Genomic DNA, 20,457 nt, shown 5'->3' with positions numbered 1-20,457 from the left:
ATACCTTTCAGATAAAAATGTGTACTTTTGGCTCAACAAATACCTCTATAAACCTTCAAAATATAATGTAAATTGTAGAGCAGGAGAAGATAGAGGAAAGCTATATTGTTGTTTGGTGATGCTCTTGTAATAGGTAAACAGTAATTCATCTTAAAGTTGACTTATATGTACATTTTTTCAGCTAACAGCAGTGCTTTTTTATAGTCACTTAACAATGTCCGAATGTTAGCCAGTGGATTACCGGCCTGTAAAAATGTGGGCAGAGCTCAGAGCTGTGTGGATAATAGTACTTACTTTCTGTGTGAGAAGGCAGCACCAGTCTAGTCAGCAGCAGGAGATGAAGAGCTCCTCTGGTGAGAGGGGACAGCCGTTTGAATCTAAGGTCCATATTCTGACTGTTGGTGCTCTCCTCTGGTCCTGACACTGCTGCTGATTGGTTATGGCCTCACACAATCATAGAGTGACACCTGCAAGGAGACAAGATAATTGATGTTAAAGATCAAGGTTCTGTATAGCTCAGGGTGTGTGGTCCTGTGAAGTCTGTATTTCAACCTTTTAACCAGATATTGAAAGCTTTTATTCACTTGCTATTCTGAACATCTGGCTGGTACTGATAAATAAAAATGAAATTCTAATTGACTTTGAATGAACAGGAGAAATCAGCAAGGTTCTTTATATAACTTCAAAGGATAATAATGGTTTGCTACAACTTATTTTTGTAGTTTTGTCTATTATTCCTGAGAATAAGATCTTGGATCTGAGAACACAGCAGCATTACTAGAAGGAAGTCAGACAGGTCAACAAACACAAGCAGTTAGATGATCAAACATGGATATGAGTATGAATATGTCTTATTGTTGCTAACTGGATGCTTAGTGAACACTTTTACTGCACTCAAACCAGTGGTGGAAAAATACTACATACATTTACTCAAATACTGTACTTCAGGACAATTTTGAGGTACTTCTACTTCACTTGAGTATTTCCATTTGATGCTACTTAACATTTCCACTCCACTACATTTCAGAGGGAAATATTGTACTTTCTACTCCACTACATTTATTTGACAGCTTTAGTTACTTTTCAGATGGAGATTTGACACAATGGATAATATAACAAGCTTTTAAAATACAACACATTGTTAAAGATGAAACCAGTGGTTTCCAACCTTTTTGGCTTTTGAAAGCAATGTGTAGTCGGGGTCACATTTCACATGTCTATGAGTTGTTAACAGCTCCACCAAATAGTGATTTTTCCCTCTAAACTTCTCACATGCTTTCATTTCAATAAATGTTCAAATGATCCAATATTTCAGCAAAAATCAAAGATTAGAGAAAAAGTCCAAAAACTGAAAACAGATTTGTATATCAGATTTATCTGCTGACCCTTTGGAGGGGCCCGACCCCTAGGTTGGGAATCACAGGACTAAACTAGCTAACTGTATAGAAGAAGAAGAAGTAGTTGAAACTAGCTCCACCTTGAGCAGCTACAACAGTAACATGCTGCTCTAACACTGATGCTTCACTATTAATAATCTAATGATGTCATATATAATAATATATCAGTCAGAGGCACCAAACCACTACTTTTACTGAAATACTTTAACTACATCAAGTTCATAATACTTATGTACTTTTACTGTAGTAGGATTTTTCATGCAGCACTTTTACTTTTGATGGAGTATTTTTATATTGCTGTATTGGTACTTATAAGGATATGAATATGAATACTGACCCAAACATGGTTTTAGTCTTTAATTTGACGAAAACACAGCCTGGGTTTAGACTGCCAATACATAAGATGCATGGCCTAACCAAATGCCAGACATGAGTATGAAACTGGACAGCTAACAAATATTTATCAATGGAAAGGGTTCAATCAACATCAGAGCTGTTCTTCTGAACCGTGAATATGAGCATCAGTGTTTCTGCTTAAGCATGTTGGTTCCCTACAACCACATGAGCATGTGGACAGTCCCAAGAGCTCAACAGGGAGGACTGTGAGCCAAGAGGATGAAACAGCATCATCCAGGTCTGAAAGAATTACATGACTTGGACGCAGCATGCAAAATGAGTAATGCGCTAAACCCATTACCTGAACTGACTTATTAACTGACAGTCTCACCCACACTGGCACTAAAATCTCCATGTGTGGACCTGATTACTGAGACAAGAACATGACAAGATTATAAAGTATATTACACATTTCCTTTCCTAGTCATTTCCAGCCACAGTAATATCTCTTAGAACATGGAACTCAGAACAGAAATGGAGTGCACTTGCAGTGACAAAAAGTACCCAGCTCTCATTTTCTTTCCATTTGTCTACATCAGCCTGAGCCAAACAAGAACTACTAAACCAGTGACACTGCCAAGTCTTCCTAGTGTAAGCATGTAGCTGAAGTTGATCCAAAGCAAGGCTTGAACAACTAATGGTCCACCTCTTTCACATATTGACTCTTTGCTTGATTTGGGATGACTTGGAATACTTGTTCTACTGCAAATGATCCATTCATAACTAGACTGCAGTCACAGAATGATCCTCAGACAGTGTTTCCCTGTTGAGCTGTGGTGGAAGTATAGTAACAAAAAGAGGAACTTTGGCACTAAAAAGACTAACGTTGAAAGATATCTACTTGATTTGACTCATTTGGACGCTGAAGCTTCATATTAGCTTCAGATAAACTTTTAAATCCATTTTTGCACAGAAGGAGGACTGTGGATTTTATCCTCCATCACTTACATTGTAAGTGCATTATGAAGAGATCTTCTAATGGTCAGCATGAACAGGAGGAATGAAGAAAAACATGTTGTCATTGTTGTTTTAAGACAGACTTAAAAAGTTGTGAACCTTCCTTTAAGGAGTAGAAAACTAAAGCATGTAATCAGTTATATCTTTCAACTGTATAGATACTGATCTGCTATTATTTGTCATTTTTACCAATCATGTGCTAACATTCCAGGAGTACTGCAGGATAGTTACATTCATAGAAATGCCATGGAGAACACTGGATTCTGATTGGGTGGAGGGTGTGCATTATTTTGAGATAACCACATGGCTCTGGTGTAGCTGGAAAGCATATCAGCTGGAACTGACCAATAACAATAACTTGGCAATATTTTTTATGTTATAGACTATGACGCTACACTAAACTATGTTTTTATATAAAACATTTATCACAGGACCACCACAGGTCTACATCACTTGTAGCAGAGAATAATCAATCAATTTCAGCCTCTTTCAACTCACAGTTTTGGTTTAAAAGACCAACTTCACATTTCTTCCTCACACATAAATTGGGAGAAATTTGGGCTTGCTTCCAAAGTGCCATTGCGTATATGTCTCTATCAGGACATTTTGACATATGGTCAGTAGGAGAAAAGGACTGAACCACCACCTGAGTTAGAGCTGGCCATTATTTATACTTTGCCTTTAGCTGACATTTAACAGTAAGGATAAACTGGGGATGACATCCAACAAAGGTCCCCAATGGAACCTGGGACATTATCTTTATGTACGTGTCTTACACTGCTCAGCTACAGGTACACCCCAACAGAATTCACCCAAAATATGAATTAATAATTCTTAAGCAGATCTAAGAGGATTAACACACTCCAGCCCTGTAGTTAAGAAAAATAATGCACTCCACAGGTGAACCTGCCAGCTGATTTTACAATAAGCAGTGGCTTGCTGTGGATTATCCCTAACACAGTTTCTACTGATTCCATGTGATTACTGAAATGCTCACAACTTCACTGATTGTACATCAAGACAGATTATACGCTAAGATGTGAAACCAGCGATCAGAGTGATAGATACAACTCTCCTCTGCCTCAGCACACAAGCAAATTAAAGAGACACAGCTTTCCCCTCATTCCTCAAATGAAATCAACACCAACGTGAATCCCGTCGATTGTCACCATCCATGCAGATGCACGCCGGGCACATTCGTCCAACGCCACTCATTTCTACTGTGTTTATTTGCCTTTCACTATACTGTATGTTAAATGTACTTGACAGTTAAAAACTTTATTTTGTGAACACACACACACACGTCATAAAAGCTTTGAATTTTTCCTCACAGTGTGACTGAAAACACACTTCCGCTGCTCAGTCTGAAAGTTGAACAATTAGAGAAAGTCTCACAGAGAGGGTTCAGAGGAAGTTTGGGGATGATTTCCAAGATGTTTGACGTGTCATTAGGTGTGCTGTGAAAGGAAGGCAGGGAGGAGACTAAGTGCTGGATTTTCACAGTCTTCCTGGACCAACAGCATTTCTCCGAACCAGTACTGTTGTCTGCCAACGGTACTGTAGAGAGACAGGAACCCTGACGGCTGTGACAACACTTTCATGTGCGCTCACCCATCTCACAAATCACAATACATCCATTCTACAGTGCCTCAAACTTCTTAACTCACCCAGAGTGGTGGTTCATGAGAGTTACATTCTGTCAGGGTTGGTTACTTTTTACATTGTAGCACTGCAGTGTTTTAGCATGTATGCATGGGGTTTGTCTCAAACTGACACAAGTCGGAATTTGGCAGTTTGTCAGTCCTCAGTGTAGCTAACTGCGCTAACTCAAATGTAGTGGGACTAAAATCGATTTGACATTATTCAAATCTGACAGAAATGGTTTCCACCTTTTAAGTGACAATAAAGTTTTCAAATACAAAATGACCATAACATACCTGATGTTTGATGAGTCAGCCGTAACTACCAGTTACAGACCTTTTTCACACCAGAAATGTTAATGTCACAGTAGAAAACGCAGTACAGGTGTAATTAATTACCTTAAAGCTACAGTATGAACATCTTTCTTATATTTCTTAGTTGAAATGTGATCCAAAGCAATATGTGGAGAAGCGCTGTGATAGGCTTCTGTGATCCAGGCTCACTGAGCAGCCTGGCAGAAGTACAGAGATATTCCCTTCTCAAGTTTTTAACAAGCCACATCCAGCTAAACTTTTGACTAATACAAATGCAATCTATTTAGCCTATCTTTGTGTTTACATCTATATGTATAAAATTACATGCAAACTGAATTACGAAAGTTTTAAAAATCTTCTTTTGTAAGTGAAAGTTCTGTAATCAATAAGTGCTATCATGACCTGTTACTAATAACACAGGACGAATCATTGAAAACACATTGAGTTGATCAACTGTTTTATGGTTCTTATGGCAACAGAGATAGAATTTGCCCCTTATGTAACTATAACTTGAAATTCTATTTCTGTTGATATGTGGATGATAAACAACAAATAATCCCTCATCAGTAAGGTCTTTTTAATATCTGGTATAAGACAAGATGGTATTGACCCTTTTTTAAAATCTAAAAATGCAAATGACAAGCACATAGCTGAAAAAGCTTAACATCAACACAATAGTCACCAACTCACTTAGCAGCAGGAAATAGCTGTTCATGTCCAAGAGTAGCAGCTGCCCTCTCCAACAAACTGCCAGTGCCACTTGCTTTGGTACCTGGGTGGCAGTAACCACTCGCTGTTTGCTTCTCTGCTTCCTCCTAGCTTCATCATGGTGACTCTGCAGTTTCACCATGGAAGAGCTACCTGCTGCTATCTCCTCCCTGCATAACCTTGGAGAGGTTGGCATGATGCCACTCCCCCAGGATGAAGAAACATCTTGAGAGTTACTCTTTCTCACTTATCTCCCAGCATCCCTGGAGACAGAGCTGCACAGTAGAGGCTGAGCTGAACAGAGAACTCATCAGGCCTCAAACGAAGCCAGGAGGCTATCACTTATGTTTTCAAAGACTCCCTTGGCAGCATGTGCAGTGGACACATCTAGTAGAAGTTGTGGGTGCTGTCTTCCATTGGGCTTAAAGTCCACCTCCAGCCAGTGTTACTTCCTGTTTAACAGTTAACGTTCTGTCTCAAATGGAGAGTGGGGGAATCACCTACATTCATTTATAAATCAACTTTAACCACCTTAAATGTTATTTTCTGTGCCGATTTTGGTTGGAGAGTGTTTAATTAATCCCTTATTAATCCCTTGTTGCAGCACATCTGCAGCAAATATTTAGTTAGAAGCACAGGTCCCTGATACTGTATCAGTAGCCTATGTGACGCTCACAAAAACTAAAGGATTTTATGAGGATGACATATGACTATAGTCATACGTCATCATTCTGTTTCGGCAACAACTTAAATTTTTTAACTTTGAGCGCAAAGTGAAGTTATTTGTCAAAAAATATTTAACAAACAGTGTGGTTAATCAACATTGTCAGAAAATGACTGAGAAAAATATGAAATATCTTAAAAATGCCAAAATACACTGGAGGGGGACTTTAAAGTCTGTGTAAAGGAAAATGGGAGATTTCTTTTCAAACACGTTAGAAAATAACTGAAAACATGTGAAAAGACTGAACTATGTAGTACTGAACTAACTGTGCAGTTAGACCATTTAACATTTTTTTACCATCTCTGTTCAGGATTTTTTGGGCGGGCCTAAATTGATGGCTCTATGATGTAGAGGGCTGACTAGCGTGACCCCTCCCCCAACACAGCATGAACATTAGAGTGCATATACTCATAGTACTCATACTATTTTTACACCAGGTAGTTTTACAAACTTTCATCAGAGACAACTGGGATTCACTTCAGATAATCAGCTGTTACTGGTGAATGAGGCCATTTTCATTCGATGTTAGTGTTCAGAGAATTACTCACTAATTAATTACTTCAGCAACGGCTGGAAGGACGGGTAGAGTCAACAGACACGTTGCCAGCAGCAGACAACACAGGCCACCACCCGCAGCTGCGGGTTCAGCACCAGCTGTGCAGCTGGGAGGTCCCCCCACCCAGAGGGAGAGCATTTACCAGGCAGCACTTGGTATGGCACAATGCAGCCACAATGACGCTGCTTTTCAAGTTAGTAGTGTTAAGTGCACTGAACTCCACTGAAAAAAATGACAATTTAACATACTGATGTTTGATCATGCATCCCTTGTTAACTAGTCATTTAAGTTACATTTCACAAGAATTATATTAGTTGAGAGTTTGCCCGGCTTAGTGTATTTCTTAAAATGCTACAGTCTCCCAGGCTGTCTGAAGTACCTTTTGTGCATTCTGCTCTTAGTTTAGTTTTTAAAACCCAGTTAACACCATCATTCTATACTGTCCCAGTAGCTGCTGACTGGTTGACTGAACTGTACTGGTATTTCAATGTATTTTTTACTTGTCTGTTTGTCTAAGGGCTCCCATCTCAATCTCAGTAACACTACCCAAATAAAGAAAAAACGAAGAAAAAGATTTTTTGAGGAATAAAACTGCCCAAAGCACAGAAATAACAAGGAAAGGGCTTGCACTATGCATTTGCATGTGTGTCTACTGCTTTCACAACAGTAAATATTACCTTTCCTAAACCAAAAAAATTCATGTCTCATCCAATAAGCAATCAATATAACCACCTTCTCTGTAAAGATATTAGGGCCTGCAGGACTTTCTTCCTCCTAAATTTGTTTTTTCAGACAGAGGTTACTCCCGGGCTTCGTACCGCTCCAACACATTCCATCATAAGCAGAGCATTTCTGACCTTCCACCTGTATTGAACTATCTCTAAACAAATACCTTAATACTGCCTGACAGGCAAAATCAGGGCAAAAAAGTCTCAAGAACCTTCAACCTTCAATTTCTGTCTGCACAGACTACCAGCCGACAATTACCATGGGAATTCTTACAATTACAGACCAAAATACAACTGCACCAAACATTCTGTAGTTGTTTCATTTTAAAATAACAATGATTTGCATGTATGAGATTGTTTGTTCTTTGGAAGTGCAAGGCCTCATCTTGTTAACACTGAACTAGCACCAAATGTACTTTTTCAGTTTTCACCTTCACATTGCAGCTGGAAAAATATAAAGAAAGCATGTGTCTTCCTGGTAATACCATGTTTATTGTGACTGTTGTACCATCTTCTCTGCATCAGTAGTGTGTCATCAACTTCTAAGGGTAAAACACTGAAGTCTAGCTTGAGTACATACATAATTTATAACATAATATTAATCATATGATATATGATACCAAGACTGTCTTTGATCTAAGGGTTCAGCTTAAGCTGCCTCAAACAAATTAAGTTCACACCAATCACTTCATTATAATTTCTTATATCATTCATCAGGAAATTAAACAAGCAGGACAGAAATCAGTGAAAAGAGAATTAATTCAAAGGTTCCCTTTACAAATGTGTAAAGGTACACTGTATTAAGTCTAAAGTCCAACAACATGGACTTAATTTTAGCACTGATACATCTCAGCTTTGAATATATGTGCGCCACTGGCTCTTTGTGATGGAGACCCTTATCCCCTTTCTCTCCCAATAAGCGGTGTTACATTTTAAGCCTATTTTCTCAAGCAGTGTCTTATTTGAGCGATGGGGTCCTACATGAACCTCTCTTTCCACAGAACAGTTATTGAATAAAATAAGTGTATTGGCATTGCGACAAGCAGTGTCCTCAGTATACTGGAAAAAAAAGTTAGGCAGTTGGTTATTAGTGACAATTATGGCCCAGTCAGTCAAGTCAATCTGTAACAGCCTGTCATTAAAAAGAGTGCAAATGCAGTGCTTTCTCTTTGTGTTGTAGTTTTTCATCATGCATTTGTATTTTGTTTGTTTTATGCCCGGTTTGACTACATTAACAGTAACAGAGACAACAAAAGTTCTCTATATACAGTATGTATCCTAATATGGCTCAAACACTTGGTTAAAGGTAAAAAAAAAAATAAACAGTTGTGTCTATTGTGCAACTAAGTTAATAAAAGCAAAGCCTCACAGCTACGTAGTCTCAATTTATCATTACTCACAAGCATCAGTTTTGAAGCTGCAGGGTACAAGCTAAGACATCCCAAAGAATTCAGTGTGATATGATACAACAGCAAAGAGATGATGTCCTGCTGCTGAATGATTTTAAATTCCAGACGACCGTTAGCAGAAATATTTGTTTTGTAGGGAGGCTGCATTGCTTTCATATTTTTATCAATTCTCTGTGAGCAGTGCAGGAATGCTGAGTTAGGATAAAGTATGAGGCAGATCTAGTGCAGACAGGTAGAGTTTAGCACTGAAGCAGTTTAACTGACCAAAGACTCAATATAATATATTAATCATTTTTAATAATACATTTGAATGATTAATCAGTTATTAAAATAGCTCTTGATTCATTTTTGGTCAATTAAACTGCTTCAGCGCTAAGAAGTACATCCACCATTATAGTGTAAAGCAATTTCTGATAGTTTATCAGGTAAGCCTGAGCTAAAGCTACATTTAGACCACTGATATGTTTTTAATTATGCATGCATCATGGCTGCCTCACCTGTCCTCATGGAGTCACAATTCAGCACATGACAGATGATCAGAAAGTAAAGGTCAGCAGCAGACTCTGATCGCAACAATGGCAGAAAGTTTTGAACTCATAGAGCTTTCCAGCAACAAGCCTAATTGATATGAGTCTCCATGCCACTCCACAGTGAGGGAAGGGTACGTGCCTGCTTTTTCACTTTCCCCACCAAGATTTATCCTGAACTGGTGACCTTCAAGTCACAAGCTTGCTTCTCTAACCTTTAGCCCACCACAGCTTTTTCTGCCCTTATTTCATCATTAACAATATAGTAGCCTCCTCAGGGTCAGTATGGTTTCTGTGCAGAAGTGGACATTCACAAGGAGGATACAGTGTCAACCAGGGATAATTAGGCCCTAATCTGACCTCTAGTGGATATACTGGTATACACGAACTACGCAAGCAAGTATGTGAACAATGACACTGGTGTCTCTACATTTTAGTTAAAATCAAGTATATCAGCTCCTTTACTAAAGTAATGGTAACAAACACATTAATTCGTGCAGGGAAAAACCACTCAGTCACGTCATAGACATCTGCTTACCAAACAGGTAATGGTGCTTGTGGCTCAGATCCATCAAGGTTGTCAGTATGATGGGAAGCTGGTGAGGGATCACGCCTTTGTCACAGCACAAAAAACTCCTACTGATTGGTCTAGAGTGGGAGTTGGCAACAATTCAAGAATTTGGTCATTTCACATTTGAAGAAAAATAATGTAACAATACATGTTGTGACTAGTTTTATATTTTGATTTTGGTAATAACAGTAACATGTGGCCCAGCACTCCAGAGACCTGGGTTTAGTTCAGCTGGCACTGTGCGTGGGTGGGAAGCCTAGGAAGTCCAACTGTTTGGGGAGTACTGAACCCAGGTCTCAGGTTTTGGGTGTTTGTGTTTGTTGAAATGCTTATTACACATTCATACCAAAACACCTAAAATGCACTTAATAATTTCTTTTTAATTTGCTTTTACAACAAATCTTATAAAGAACATGCTGATTAAATATTCATACAATAACCAGCACAAAATACAAAAGGTTACACTGCTTTTATGACATTATAGGCTTATTACATTAACTTTTTCATTTTATATTTTCTTCTTACTACATTATCAGTTTTTACAGTCTCCAAAAGCTGTGGGATTTTGCAAAATCATCTGGCAATCTGACAAATACAAAATTTGCAAATCTTGCATGTAATTTAAGGAGTGATGTTAGTACTGTGTTTATGTCATTCTTAATTGCTCTTGCTTCCTTTTCAAATGACAACCCAGTCTCACGTCATAATGTAGAATAGCTGTGTTGGTCCACAATGCAAAACATATTAGTTTCACAATAACGGCTCAAAAATTGTGAGATGTCTACATTTTTTTGGCCTTTTCTTTTCTACTGGCCTGCGTCCACATCACGTGACTGTCAAGTTTCTGTCTGCTCAAACGAACAAAATGTCTGACGTTCCTTTTCTCAGTGGCAAATGCAATATTTACTTTAAAATTTATTTTAAGTTTTGGCATTAAAATATGTTTTCATGACATTTCTAGCAAGAAATGTGCATTTTATTTTCATAATTTCATTTAGTGAATGTATATGATGTTTAGTTTGTCAGTTATTCCAAAGATTTTTTCAGGCTTGCTATCGTTGCTATGCTGGTTGCTACGGATGCTGCTATTGCTGAAACCACATAGTTGCATGTTGTTCGAATTTATGGCAGCTTCAACATATGCATAGATATAAGATTATAATGTTACTACAGAAAGGTACAAATGGGTGTTATATGCAGCAGCTATACTCCTGCTTTTACAGTATCAGTTACAACGCTGAGTGTGAAGTTCTGAGGGTGACTCTGTGTGAGATAATGTGACTACATTATCTACATAAACTGTATGTTGTAACTGCTTTTCTCCAGACTCCTCGATGTCTGGACTGTAAAAAGGAAACCAATAACTGCTGTGCATTCCTGGAGCACTGAGGGTCACTGTATTGATTACTGGATCTGTTGACTACACTTACAGTCAAGTCATCTCATCAAGCCATCTGTCAATTTTTTGACAGTTCCATTAATTAAGAGTCTCTAATAGATCTAAGCAGTTATGACATGCCATAATCACAACAGGAAACAACCAATATGAATCAGAAATCACTGGAGTAATCAGAGGTGCACATTCTCCTACCTCATTTATAATATAATATTTTTAAAAAAGTTAATTTTGCAGACTTAAAGGACTCTTTCAAGGACCCCTGAGGATGCTGAAGGACAGCAGGGCTGTTAAGATCTCACAGGGAAGGTCACAGCAGCCTGTTTTGGTGCAGAACAAGCTCAATCACAGTGTAGACCACTGGTTTACATGACATCCTCATCTTCCCCAGACAGACGGCATACGTAGGGCCACGTCCCCCTTTTATCAGAGAAAGAGGGTTGGCATCTATCACCATCAGGCCTGTCAGGAGGAGAGCAGGAGTATGGCATGGTGGCTACCCCCCGTCATCCACTGAGTCAGCCAATGCAACAACAACCCAAACAAGATCACACTGCATTCATACATATGTGGTACAGCGATAACACAGTGTAGGAGGGATAAAGTCAATCCAACAAAGTGAGATCCTACCAAATATAAGCTATTCAATCAAATTAAAAACAGAGCAAAGACACCTACTACATTTATTAAATCAATAAAAGCTCTTTGATGACTCTGTTTTCATTCTTACAGTCCAGAATCCAAAAGCTAAGCCCACATGCGAAAATGTAAAATCATTCTGCCACTCTGAAACCTTCAAAAGGGATTGGTTGTGTAATAGCTGCCTTACAAAAGGAAGAGAAACATAACTACAGGCTACTTTTCTTGTGTTACTCTGGAAATCTACAAGTCTCTAAAGATAGCAGTTAGAAAGAAAGTTCCTTGACAGCTTCTAATTGTCAAGATGTTGTATAATTTCAATGACATGGAGGGTTAGCCCTCCTAGTTAAAACAGCTTTGCAAAAGGTGATATCAGTTAAAGCTAATTTTGATTTCACAAAGAAAAAAGTCATTCATCAAGAAGAAATGACAAACATTTACCAGTTCCAGCTTTGCAAATGTGAAGCTTTGCTGCTTTTCTCTGTTTTCTATCATTATAATGAGACAATAAGTGTACATTTTGCACTAAATGCTAAATGCTAACATCAACATGTTAACAGTGACAATGCTTACATGCTGATGTTTAGCAGGTTTAATGTTTACCATGTTCACCGTCTTAGTTTAGCTTGTTAGCATGCTTACATTAGCCAAGTAGCGCTAAACACAAAGTATAGCTGAGGCTGATGGAAATGTCATTAATTTTGAGGTATATGGTCACAAACCAAAGTATTGGACACATTTCAATTTTGACCAGATGCTGCCACTAGATAAAAAGTTAAGGCATCACCAAAAAGATAACAATTCATCTATTGGGGGACATGTATGTCTGTGTCAAATTTCATGGCAATCCATCCAATATTTGGCAAGTGAAATAACTCAAAACCACAATTTCAACCTTCATGGTGGTGCTAGACTAAAAGTCAGGGGAGTCATCACCTGGGAGCCATGAATGTCTGTACAAAATTTCATTGCAATCCATCCAAGAGTTGAGATATTTCAGTCTAAACTGATTTTAATAATTTAAGGGGAAAAACACTTACTCAATCGAAGTCACAAGTAGACACACATATAGTTTTATTTTCAGGAGTCACAGTCTAAAAAGGTTGGAGAGCACTGGATCAGTTAATTGTATAAATTATCAGCATATATCTCAATACTGAAAATAATCATTAGTCGCAGCCCCACACTGATCTTAGCGACTTCCTGCACTCTGTCATCCACCTACTGTTTCCTCAGCCTCTTAAACACAGGCAGCATTTCAGGCTTTGATGCTATATTACATTATCAGTCAATTCAGTGTCACTGAAACTGTTTGCAGGGAGGAGTGACAGCACCACCCACCACCTCCTAACCTAACAAGTAGATGGACACTACTAATGCTTCATCTAGCAGACTGTTTGTGTGCATGTGATCATCAACATACATGGAGACAGTTTAAAAGTTAACACTTACATTTCATTCATTTGGTGAAGCAAAGACTTCAAAAAATCTATCAATTGTGCATGTTTCAAACATTTCCTCTTGGCACAGAAGAACAAAAGCAAGAAAAAAAAAATCAGACGATTCTGATGATTGAGACTTGTCTAAATTGTCTAAAGCCTCAATCTGTCTATCCACGCTGAGTCTGAATAAGACTTAATTTGCAAAAGATTCTGGATATGTCTTTCTATTGACAGCTAAGACACGTAGCAGATGCAGAACACTTCACATAAAGTGCAGTTGGATTGCTATTGAACAATAATGCTAAAACCATCAGTGTAAAATCCAAGAAAAGAATTGCATTGAGCTGATATACATGTAGCTCAATCAGCTCTGAATATGTGTGCTCTACAAGAAAAAAAAACAGATTGAAAGACAAAGACGCAGAGAGAGAAAGGAGTGCATTGGCTTAACTGTGGTTAAGATGAAGAGGGATTCAAAACGACATCAGTTGACAAAAGAAACCAATAAAAGCAACTCTCTTTTGTGTTCGTTGTTACTTTCCTGGCAACTAAAGTCAATAAAGTAAGTAACACACTTAAATCTAAATCTTGAAGTAGAAATGATCTATTTAGCTGTGAATGATAGACAGTGTTGTCCATTATTATTACTACAGGCTGTTTACAACGGCGGCATTATTTTTAGTATATAGTTTATAGTTTGGCCTGCATATATGATTAGTGTGAGATTGGAAACATTGACTATACTCTTCTTGGCTACAAACTAGGGAATATTTTTATCCAGTGTTTTTATTCTTAGCATACTTTTTTTAAATTCCTAAATTATGGAGTTTTCACACCTATTTTATCTTTACTGTAGTGTACTTTGGGTTTTTTGTCTCAGTGCATTAATTCTATATGATACTTGTTGTATATGTTATATGTTCTTGTGCTGCTTTTATGTTCTGGTGATCTGAAGGCAATTTTCCAAACTGGTGGACAATAAAGTTCTATTCCATTCTATTCTATTCTAATTATAGTTGGGCTATATGGCAAAAAATGTTATCACAATCATTTTTTCCATATTGATCAATATCGATATCTATCATGATACATAATTTGATAATGCTGCCGGTTTGATAATGACTGAAGCCTGAAGAAACCAGAGGCTTCATTAGTTAAACTTTAGAATAATTTATTAACATAAAAAATAGAACGTAATGTAAACATTTAACTTTGCAAACATGCTTTATCTGCTGTGACAGAACAAGTTAGCTTGCCTTGTAACTTATTAAAATAATGTAAGTAAAACTAAAAGCTCTGACTACTATCACATCAAATTCCTTTAGCAGGGCAGCAAACATCTTAAATGTTTAGAGGTACAACCAAGACAAGAAAAATAGTAAACAAGTGGATCACAAAGTCCCTGGCCTCATATACTCAACTGTAAGATATTAATTATGTACTAGTTTTACATTTCTCAAATGTTTTAAAGATGGAAGTAGTAGGAGGAGTAGGAGTAAAAAGATCAAAATTGTAATCCAGTCATTATGCTACATCTTTTACATTTATATAGTATATATTCTACTCTTCTTGCTACTCTGTTTACTTAGCTTCCACAGTCAAAGCAGCCTTGTTAAAACAATGGCACGTGATGACTGTTCCACAGTTGCAGACAGGATGTCTCTACTAAAGAAATGTATCCGTGAGTTAGAGCAGTTTTTTTTCAGCTAATGTTACTTTAGATGTGACAGACACTCCAGCTAGTTGTAGCCCTGCTAATGATAGCACTAGCATAGCCATGTCGGCTTTGCTTGGCGGTAGGAAATGGGCGTGTACTTCGACGTGCAAGCCAAAAACTGCAGATTGACTGGCTGTTGTCGTGTTTATTTCTCCTGGGTGATAGGCTGCTAGATCTATCCATATCAAGTAAAAAACATCCAAAGTTTATTATCGTTATCAACATACATTTTATTGCAATCTCATATCAAGATCATTTTATCACCCAGCCCTAATTCTAGTCTAGTCTAGTCTAGTCTAGACTAGTCTAGTAGTAGTAGTAGTCTAGGTAACACCTATGCATGTCAGCTGGTACAGGGTCTTTGCCTGATTCATCAGAAAGTGTACAGCAGTTAAAACAGAGTTTTAACTATTTGTGCAGTTCAATGTAAGTCAGTGAAATGTAGTAAACAACATTATGTTAGAAGACGTCTCTCTTTCATCCTGTTTTCTGTCGTTATTTATGACATGTGATGGCTGTACAGTATGAGCATTTACAGTCTTGACTAGTCTCATAATCAGGTATTACTTGGTGCTCTTTCTGACACCAGTGAAGATAAATGGACTCATCAGGTTCAGCAAAGTGCTGCTTGACCTGCTCTTTGTCACTGAAATTAGACACACTAATTTCAAGACCTGTCAGTCCATATGACTCTTGGTTTGTAAAAAATCAGTGTGAACAGAGCAGAACTGAAAGGAAACAATGTATACATTTAAAGTCAACAAGCTGAGTTTTCATTTAGGTAATTTAATGTGTTCCAGTGATGCAACTCATCTTTTCAAACTGCACAGTCTAAGTAGCTTCTTTGAAACTTATTATCAGATCAGTGTCAACAGTGTTTGGGACTTGACACTAGAATCAAGTAATCTAATTGACCTCAGCCTTGATACCTCAGCTGGATCCATTGAGTTGTCAGAATGAACAGAACAAGAAGAAAGGACAGGTACAGAATCAGAGACACAAAAAAGAGAGATTGAAGAGAGAGCAGCTGCTGAATGGCTTCATTGTATCCTGCTGATGAGCTCCACTCTACAACCTATAAAAGAGTATTCAGCAGTTCTGTTGAGGTCTAAATCCCCCAACCTTAGTGTACTCTTAAAAGCTTCCCTTTATTGTGTCTTAGTCAGGCCTTTCTCCACTTCAAGTCCAAAGTCCATGGAGATAAGGGCTGCAGTCATTCAGACAGGATGGAGGGAGGAGGTGCTGGTGTAGGTGTCAGGGGTGGGGGTTCATACTGAGCTGCTAACACCAAAAGCTGGACTAAACAAAGCTGGAAGCTACAAGTGCACTAAGCTGGCAGGTGTCTGTACACAAATGTAATAAGGGGATGTGACTAATGAGTGCATCATATGACACGGCTACCTCACTGAACTGCTGCAGCTCACACGCGTGGTGTTCACACAGACAGCTGCTACTGCCATCTTCCTACATAGAGTTTGCCTTTGATAATGGCCATCAATAATAGAATGTTTCATTTCATTTCATTATAAATTTAATTTACATTTAGTTTAGACAGAAAAAGGTTAAGAAGCGTGCATGTCTGTGACATATTCTACAGATATAGACACTGAAACTATAGTGAAAGGTGTCAGTTATGTAATGTTGCTGGTATGATGTCGATGTTTTTGCTGAGAAGTGCCTCACTCAGAGAAAACAGGCAACACGCTGAATCTCTAGATGATGTGCCACTGCAGCTGCTCATGTAGGCTGTGTGGCTGCTCTAACCTGTTAACATGGGCACTGAAATGAAAAGCAAGAGGTACCACAACGCACGCGATCTGCTCAGGTAGGTGGTGCGGTCCAGGTGTAAGAGATTTGGCACAATAAAATAATACAAAAAAATAAAACAATTTTGATTCTTATATGCAAAATCTGTGGAGAAATAACAAAACACTCTGCTTAATGTGTCTGAACTATTAAAAAAATAAGTTCATGTGGGAGACACAAGACTTGTGCAAGAACAAATCAGCAAAGTGAAGAAAAACATTTTTCAACATCCTCAATTTAAAATGAATCAGGGTCATTCTGTAATGAGGTGATGATATACCAGAAGATCAAAACATAACAAAAAATGTATATTTTAATTTGATCATGAAACAAGAATTAATGAAAAATTAATGCAAACTATGGAATTGTGGCACTGTGAGCATTAAGCCAGCAAGGTCACTTTAGTGCAGTGAACTTGCTAGCTAAGTACTCAGGGAAAGGTTTTAGTTATTATAGTATCTCTGGCTACTGGTTCTATCAGTTGTGAAAACATTCCATTCACCAAGTTAACAGCTGAGATCTAGAGATGCAGCAACACCGCAGGGCAAGAAACATGAGCCGCTGTGTATCGAAAACACTTTATTTGGAGGTAAAACAGGAAAGTGAACGCACTGGAAATGTCATTATCCCTCACTGCATAGAAAAACTGTTTGCACACTATTACAGTAAGTACGGCGGGCCAAAAAAGATGTGTCAACTGTGATGGATGTTTCAGTTTGGTACACTACTGCTGGTTAGTTGAATATGTTTGGCTAACATTACTGAGCTAACAGTCAGTAATGGATGAAATAAAGTAAAAATATAGGTGAGTTCAGATGGGAAATTTGGCAGCACCAGTCAGTTTGGGAGTTTGAAGCTGGATTAATAATAACATAACTGATCTATACCTCAAGAATGAATCCAAGTGAGTGCCAACAAACCACAACCTTAGAGAGAACAAAGCAACACAGTGTGGTTGTTGTACAGTATTATGTACAGGTTGGAACCTGGAGCTGTGATTCACACCAAATAAGAGTTTATGAGTCGTTAAACGGGCCATGATGTAAGAAGGGAAATGAGCCCACGGTTGAAACCCAACCTATCTCTGTCATGGATCTCCCTGCAGCCCCACAATGCTCCTCTGCAGACTGTCATTAATCCTCCTCATCACTCTATGGAGACCGAGAGATGCTATACAGGCTATTTGTCGACAGGGTTATTCACGTACTGATGGCCCAGACAGCTGGCAGCAAGAGAGACTGGCTGTCAGCCGGCAGCCGCAGCACACAAGAGAAGCAACCTTCAGAGAGCTTTGATACATTAATGCAGTGAGATGAAACACTGCGCTCATCCATCACCAATCATTTCAGTCTTTTCATTAATCCACACGTCTGATATCCAACACCCTAATCAATTATAGTAAACAGACACCTCCTTATTCACTGGAGGGTTTGGGCTTTTCTGTGATAATGCAACAATGGAAGCAACACAAATGCCTATTAAATATGTATGATGACTTTGTAAATAATTATTACCATGTGTATAGAACAATAAAATGTATGTTTTCATTACACTAAGGAAATAGCCTAGAAATAACCTCTTAACTATATGTGCACCAAGACTCTACTGACTAAATCAGTCTTCTTCTACTCAGTCACATTCTGTCTCTGTTACACAGAAACAATGAAGGAAGGAAAGATTTCTACACACACACACACCTGTCATCTACTGTTCCTGCCATACATGCACACAGGTCCAAGCAATGTCCATTTTGATTTAGTGTTAAATTATTATTATTTATTATGATTATTTTGATAAAAATACATATTTGATATTTATTGCTCAGTTTCAACTAGATTTGATAAATGAAAACTAGACAGTTCAGGCTGGTTTTCATCAGTGAAACTTTTGTCTAAAATGATGACAGTCTGCTTGCAGGCCTCCTCTGTAGGAACGCTTCCGGTGGAGGCTCTGCTCTCAGGACAGGAAATGCCATCAAAATAAAATACAACAAAACACACAAGACAAAACCTCCATTGTCAGGAAAAAAGACCACAGAACTATATCAGCTGTCACAGTAAATACATGTTGCTATGTAACACGATTTTGTCAATGACATATATTAAATAATTCTGTGAATGTAGTAACGTTAGTATCCTATGAATTCTTTAAATGTAGCAATGTATATCTGCCTACATACCATGTAAAGTGATTGACTCTGCCAATACAATGATATATATTGATTCAATAATTATTGGCCATCAAAGTAGCAGTATTATTTAGATATTGAATGTAGCACATAGTAATTAACTCTGTCAATATAGCGATACTTGATTCATTCATAAACCAATATAGCCTGAAGCTCATTGATTTAACAAACACTACTTATGGCTTGAAGCCTCTCCTCAGCTCCCAGATACAAACACATGCACTGGTTTTGCAGTGTTGATCCAGTTCTACACCGCCATCATTGAGTCCATCCTCTCATCATCCATCACTGTTTGGTACAGTGCAGCAACCAAACAGGACATTCAGAGGCTGCAGCACATCATTCGCTCAGCTGAGAACATCATCAGCTGCAAACTCCACCCCACTGATCAGCTGCACTCCTCCAGGGCCAGGCGGCGTGCAAGCAAGATCATCTCTGACCCCTCCACCCTGGACACAGACTCTTTGAACTTCTTCCCTCAGGAAAGAGACTGAGATCCATAAAAACTTCCACCAGCAGACACAGAAGCTGTTGCTCTACTAAATAGCTGAACTGTAGCTGCTGTTATCAAACTGGACTTTACATCTCACATCCCTCTTTTCATCCCTGCACGGGTCACGTACATGTATTTCATCAAACTGGACTTAAGAGTGTATATTGCATTCAACCTCCACTGTTAAATTTAATTAATGTCACATTTAATTAATGTCACATAATGTCACATTTAATTTTTGCACTTGTCACCATTTCTTGGTCCTTTGTACAGTCAATATTTAATTTCAACTTTTATATTCCATTTCAAAACTATTACAAGTCCATTCTGTGAATAGATTTTAATTTTTATATTTTTCATTTAATTTTAGTTCTACTTTGTTTATTTCATTATTATTATTACCTTACTCTTGTTATATTTTTATTCTTCTATGTTGAGACAAGACACATTCTGTTCATGTTGCATACTTGGCTAATAAACAGATTCTGATTCTGATTGCTGATTTAGATTTAGGCTACACAAACTGATAACATTAGCTATTTTAACAGCACAACTAGTATGGAGCAAAACATTCAGACTATTTGATATTTTGGATAATGCAAATTTGCCCGTCACTGTTGTGTAGAGGAGGCTTCAAATGACCAGAGCAGGTGTCATTCAAACTGAACATTTTACTCACCGATATTTTTCCATTTTTACAGAAAAGAAAGTAAACAACAGACTTTGCACCCAGCATCTTGCACACAAATATTATTTAAAACTAACTACATAGCAGAGTGTAGGTTACTTCCTTGACACTTCAAAATAAAAGCATTTCTGTATATAACAAGAGCATTTCAGTATCTTGT

At 38.0% G+C, this 20,457-nt stretch overlaps 1 protein-coding gene across 8 annotated transcripts in view; it reads right to left on the bottom strand.

Moving 5' to 3' along the window:
• ptprfa (protein tyrosine phosphatase receptor type Fa) overlaps positions 1 to 20,457 on the bottom strand; it is a 391,566-nt gene that overhangs the window by 272,396 nt on the left and 98,713 nt on the right. For all 8 annotated transcript variants that reach the window (XM_067598003.1, XM_067598002.1, XM_067598006.1 and 5 more), the window contains exon 2: positions 295 to 467. In XM_067598003.1, the coding sequence (XP_067454104.1) occupies positions 295 to 388 (94 nt within the window). In that variant the 5' untranslated portion in view covers positions 389 to 467. The remainder of the gene's footprint in view (positions 1 to 294; positions 468 to 20,457) is intronic.

Source organism: Thunnus thynnus, chromosome 8, assembly GCF_963924715.1.
Source record: "Thunnus thynnus chromosome 8, fThuThy2.1, whole genome shotgun sequence".
NCBI classification, from domain to species: Eukaryota; Metazoa; Chordata; class Actinopteri; order Scombriformes; family Scombridae; genus Thunnus; species Thunnus thynnus.
Note: the sequence above shows the minus strand (reverse complement) of the source record. Positions and strands in the feature narration are given on the sequence as shown.